The sequence below is a fragment of the Propithecus coquereli genome, unplaced genomic scaffold, assembly GCF_000956105.1.
Source record: "Propithecus coquereli isolate 6110/MARCELLA unplaced genomic scaffold, Pcoq_1.0 Scaffold12, whole genome shotgun sequence".
NCBI lineage: Eukaryota > Metazoa > Chordata > Mammalia > Primates > Indriidae > Propithecus > Propithecus coquereli.
The window spans coordinates 12,526,305-12,532,304 of record NW_012136080.1 but is presented as its reverse complement, the minus strand read 5'-3'; the positions used below and the strand labels follow the sequence as shown (position 1 = coordinate 12,532,304).

At 35.4% G+C, this 6,000-nt stretch overlaps 1 protein-coding gene across 2 annotated transcripts in view; it reads right to left on the bottom strand.

Annotated features, from left to right (window-relative positions):
• Positions 1 to 6,000, bottom strand: part of PPP2R3A (protein phosphatase 2, regulatory subunit B'', alpha) — a 162,169-nt gene that overhangs the window by 106,829 nt on the left and 49,340 nt on the right. The window contains exon 1 of one of the 2 annotated variants that reach the window (XM_012663602.1): positions 480 to 891. The exons of the other annotated variant lie outside the window; for it this stretch is intronic. Coding sequence (XP_012519056.1) covers positions 480 to 611 — 132 coding nt within the window. The 5' untranslated portion in view covers positions 612 to 891. Of the gene's footprint in view, positions 1 to 479; positions 892 to 6,000 lie in introns of those variants that run through there. 2 annotated transcript variants of the gene reach the window in all.

The following is a 6,000-nucleotide window of genomic DNA, read 5'->3' as shown; positions in this document are numbered from 1 at the left end:
TGTATATATATAAAAATACTTCTTGGTTTAAAAAGATTACCAGGATATAATCTTTTTTATAAACATTCATTACAGATGTACGTATGTTAATACAAACACAGCCTGCTGATTTAAAGGGCAAACAAGGCTTTTAACACAGAAATTCTAGTTTCTCAAGGATATTTCTATTAAAGATTCTAATATTTTTCTGGCTAAATTGTAAACTATTTGTTAAGTTGTACTTATTGTCTCTAAAACTGGGTTCCCTCTCTGTAAGAGAAAAATGTGAGTACTGTACTCCAGGTCCAGAAGGTCTATTTTTAAACCTGTTGGAATCCCTCTACAAATAGCTTTCTGCAAATAGCTGTATAGAGGACACAGATTAATTCCTTGATCTAATATCAGGATACAAGTGAGCTGTAAAATTATCTGTGAGTTAGTTCATTGGGTGGTTTTATTAGTAATAAAAATATTTCAAAAGAAACACCCAAGTTTCAAACCTGTGTCTGCTGAAATGACTTTAGCCGCTTCTTAAACCGTGAAGGGAGAACAAAATCACAGCCCCTTGCCAGGAAAGCTAACTCTCCTCTTAGATCCGGGTCCCTTCGTAGAGATGTTTCCTTGATCATCATCTTTGAAAAGTGAATGTTTACTTCGTCACTGTCCAGCACACTTCTGAAGATAGTCGGATTTAGTAAGTTGTCAATCTTGTCAGGTAGAAAGGTATTTTTTTCTTATCTCCCAAAGAAATGCAATTCAAGCATTGCGCTCTCCCAGCCTCCAGGGACCACAATCCATGCTTGTTCTGACAAGCTGCTGGTTCCCAGTCTGTGGCTCCCAATACCTGCTCATAATTTTTAAGTTAGAAACACAGCCTGCAATGGGCCTGTTGCTCCTTGTAGGTAGCTTTATGTCAAATTGACCTGCACATGTTGAGAATACGGAGCCTTCTGGGAAAGGAAGCACCCACTACTCTGAGTACCAAAGTTAGAAACATTATAGCTGCACCTAAAAATAGCAACTTCTCAGATAATGCTAACTTCTTAAACTCAGAGTATGTGAGGTGTCAAGCCACATAAAGCAGTTTCTCCTCGAACTAGAAGAAAAAGAACATGCACAGCGTTTTTGGCTTTTGCTATTTAATATTTTATGAAAAAAGAACAGGCTGAACTTCACATTTAAAACTATTATTTTAAGAATAGCTTTTATTTTTTATTTGAAGGGAAGTAAATATCCAAAACCCTCTAGATCTCTCTAGTCAAAACATCAGCAAAAACAAACTTTCATCCTCAAATTTGTTAGTCTCAGATTTTAAAATCTTTTTTTTTAAAGAAGACTATCTTAGTTATCAAGCATACTTTTTTTGATTATGGATATATTTGAAAATTTATTGTCAAAAGTGTTGGCTAAGAACATGGAGAAACTAAATGCTACAAAAAAGCAGCTTTAGATACATATAAATGAGTGAAATTTGGCTAAAGTAAGGGTATAAAAGATGATCAAACAGCAATGACATAGTACATACTAAATTTATGAGACTTTTTTCCTTCAAGTAGCTTTAAAGAAATCATCAGATTTTTAAAAATATTCTATTATTTTATCACATATTAAGTATCTGTCTCATATGGTTATTTATAAGTGAATCATCAGGTGTAGTCATCCCTTGGTATCTGTAGGGGATTTGTTCCAGGATCCTCTGAGGATACCAAAATCCATGGATGTTTAAGTCTCTTATATAAAATGTGTAATATTTGCATATAACCTACCAACATCCTCCCATATACTTTGAATCATCTCTAGATTACTTACAGTACCTAATACAAGCTGGGCACAGTGGTATATGCCTATAGTCCCAGCTACTCAGGAGGCTGAGGCGAGAGAATTGCTTGAGCCCAGGAGTTCAATTTCAGCCTGGGCAACATAGCAAGACACTGGCTCTAAAAAAAAAAAAAAATACAAAAAACACACCTAATTCAATGTAAATGCTATGTAAATAGTTATTATACTGTATTGTTTAGGGAATAATGACATGAAAAAAAATCTGTACTTTTTTTTCTGAATATTTTCCAACCACAGTTGAATCTGCAGATGCAGAACCCATGGATATGAAAGGCTGACTATATTCTTTCATGTTTAATACTTAGATTTCAAAATTTATTTTCAATCACATCATTCAATCAGTATATATTTTCTACTTCTAGAAAATATAAACCAAGTATCATTATCAAAAACCAAACCAAAAAATAGCTTACAACTCTTTTATTGAACCTTTGTCTAGTTTAGTGGGAATTCAATTCTTTGGTTTTCCATTGTTTCGTACAACTTAAGTCAGCTTTTTTCCACTGATTTCAAGATATTCTGACAACTCTTTATAATGTGTACACTGGGTTTATATGTTTAAACCTGTGCGTAAAAAATTTTTTTAAAAGCTATGGATCTTCGGTTCACACAGAAATCTTACCTGATTAAAAGAGGATTATAGTTGAAAACCACCGGTCTTATGCTTGAACCTGGGCCCGCCCTTATTTTCCCAAGTTTCTCTCTCACTGGGCTTACATGTTAACTTCTTGAGCTAGGTAGCTTTCCATATTTTTTCCTTACACTCCTGCCTAGTATACTCTCTTTCTCCCTCATTATTTATCTCCAAATTAAAATGTCAAAAAAGTTTGTTATGAATGCAACTAGGTCTTTAGACTTACGATTTAATGCCAATTCAATTAAACCTCACGTTAAGTTGTATTTCCTCCCTCTTCTTCACAACACCAACCTGTGGCTTCTGGTGGGTGAATTTTCATCCCCTTCCTGAGAATCTTCTTTTCCTCAAATTATACGTATTCTAATCATCCTTCAAAGTCCAACTCAAATTTTAACCGTTTCATGAAAGCTTCATGATTATTTAAGTTCCCTTACTGTAATTCTTAACTCTATATACATGACACTTAGTGAAATGCTATAGAATCTCTCTTAAATGACCTCCACTTTACTTATGCTCTGGATTAGCCAATGCTCTCCATTTCTCCTGAGAAACAGAGCAACTGATGTCCATCGCACACTGATTCATGGCTAATAGTTTATTTTTGGTTATGCTCTCATATTTCTTATCTCAGTGTTTGAGTTGTATGCTCACTCAGAGTCAGTTGTGTTTGTTGACAATTTGTTTATGCTGGTTGTGCTTTTTACAGTAATTATTCAGTTCAATTACCTATCACATGAACTAATGAAATATCAGTATAGAAAAGAAAAGTTGTTTCTAAAATTTAAAAAGAACCCTAAGTTTTAGTAAACTACTAAAAAAATCTGCTGTAAAATTAGGTATGGGTGGGATAAAAGAGAAAAATCATTAAAATCTAGAAGGTTTCTACATTCAAATTGCTTCATTACTAAGTTCCCACTCCACTTTAAAGAAACTAAAACTGGAAATCTGTCAACAAATGTATTATGAGTGTGGTTTATTAAAGAAAAAGGTCACAGAACTTCAATTATGAGACTCATTCTCAAATAAAAGACTGGCCCTATATCAAAAAATATCTGAATTAATGTTTTAAGTTAAAACAAATGTTTATCATTCACATTTTATAGCATACACATATATAGTTTATGACTCCTTAACTATCAAACTCAATTATGTCCAGGTAAAAGAGCTTCTACTGTAATATTTTATAATCTGATAATTATTTTCCAATAGTGTCTAAACTCTTGAGGGCGAGGTCAATCTTATAGTCATTCAATTTATCAATGAATGTTTTATGGTCCCTTATTATGTGCCAGACACTTTGCTGGGTGTGAGGATACAGAGATTATAAAGAAGTGGCCTCTTCTTTCTCTCACTGCACCTTCTAGTACACCTTCTGGTTGGTTTGGAGCAAAGGACAAGAAATAATTTCATTTTATTTATTCCTTGTAAGTCTCTGAAGTTTCAAAGTCAGAACAGTGGTTAAAAGCCTGCTCTGCTATTATACTCTTAAGCAAGAAAACATTTCTCCATGTCTTTTGATGAAGAAATAAGCTCTAAGTTTTGATTTATCAAACTGTTCTCTAAAGACTTCAGAGGAAAAAAAAGACGAGGACCCCTAAAAGGCTTAGAAAAGAACTGGTCTGTGGCAATGAGTTATTGACAGAGGAAGACTAGCATGAGACTGGTTTATTTGTTTTTTATTTATTTACTTGTGTTTCAATGGAAGTATACCTGCATGGTTCTAGAAAGGATCTGAGAATGCTAGTTTCAAGGAGTATATGACAACTGGAACATAGCACCAAAGAACATGGTTTTTAGAGTGACCTCTTCTTTACTGGGAAAAGATCAAACATAGGGGAATTTCACTATAAATAACAACATATTCTATGATCTACTGTCTTCTCTCTCTGCTTTAATCAGAAGGCAAAGTACAATCCACGGGGCTGGGTGTTGTAAGAGAGAAGCTATTTTTGGGTGACAGGTTTCCGCTGGAGGAACTAACCAGAATGAGGAAGAACAGAGAAACATAAACACATAATTTATAAATTCAGTTTGAGTATATGGAAAATTAGGAGCTGTGGGCAGTTACAAAGGAAAGAGACAATGGTAAGGGTCTTCCCAATGTCTTTTTGGAATCAACCACGAGAACTTTCCTCCTGCCCTCTGCAGCATATAATGAAGTCCGTCCTAACAAGATAGCTGATCACCAGCAGGTACTTCCTGCAAAGTTACCTCTATCTTCTTTGCCTGCAGATCACTCATGAACATACCCTGTCTGAAGATACAAGTAGTCCTTTACGGACCACGTACTTGAGTCTTTAGGACAACAATGATAAGAGAACTTGACTAGAGGATGCAAAAGACAGGTGCTCTCTGTTGAGAGATTGACTGGGATTTACCAGTTGTAACTTTGAGATCCAGCTGCCTGTAAGCATCTTCCCTGCTTTACCATTCCATATATCTTCCTCCAGAACAAGTATGCTTGGGCAAGGGAGATAATCTTTCTCAACGAGAACCAGCTGGCATGGGTTACTAGGTATAGGTTTTATAGGTTCGCTGGCAGAGTTATACATACGCAAGAGAGGCTGTACTCTGTGAGAACCCTAAAAACTAAAGAATTTTTTTTTTTAGGATAGTCTGCAACATCTCAAGAAAGAAAAGATGCTCCCTTACCATATCCTAAAAGGACCTACAGAACTGAGGAATAAGTTTAGAATGAGCCTGTACCCTGAAGGAAGGTGAGACTGGGAAGGAGACAGAGGAGAATAAACCGTGTGAGACCCCATACATTCCATTTTCATAGAATTCATTCTTTGAAGCTTAGTTTAAAACTCAGGATGGATTTTTTAGAACTTTCTGAATCCTCTTATAATTCCCTGCTCTTTCCCTTTTCAAAACAAAGACAATGGTGATATAAAATATTAATTTGCTTTTTCTAGAGAATCAGCTCGATGGGCTGTTTTAAGAAAAAATGGGTTGATTACACAGCATAGAGAAAATGATTTTGAACATTTGCCTGAAGAAGTAAATCTCTTATTCTCACTTGTTTATAACTGCTATACAGTTAGTATTGTATATGCAATGTGTTGTGCCAAAATAAGTCTAGCCCTTTTTGTTCACCAACATGTAAAGTCAGTCACCAGCCTCAGCTGAACATGGTTATGGAGACTGAGATGATGGCATGAGCTAAGGCCTCATCGTTGGGAAGGGCAATTGGGATGACCCAGGTAGCAAAGCTGTAAAAATCTGAGTAACACAAACGTATAGCACAGCAAAGCTGGAAAAATCAGCTCAGCTATGTGAGGACCTGTACTGAGGTGAATGTTAGAAGCAGGTCCAGAAAAGCAGCAGAGCCTTACTCTGAAATGACACCAAATGATTTTGCTCAGAAGATGCTACAGGAAAAAAGTTACATATTAAAGAGGAGGTTCTGGTACATCAGGAGGATACTTCTGATTAACAAAAGGTTGCCATTTTCAAAAATCTAAAAACGCTAAATCAAAAAGCCTCGGTCCACACAAAAATGTATATATGAATATTCATAGCTGTATTATTCATAATAGCCA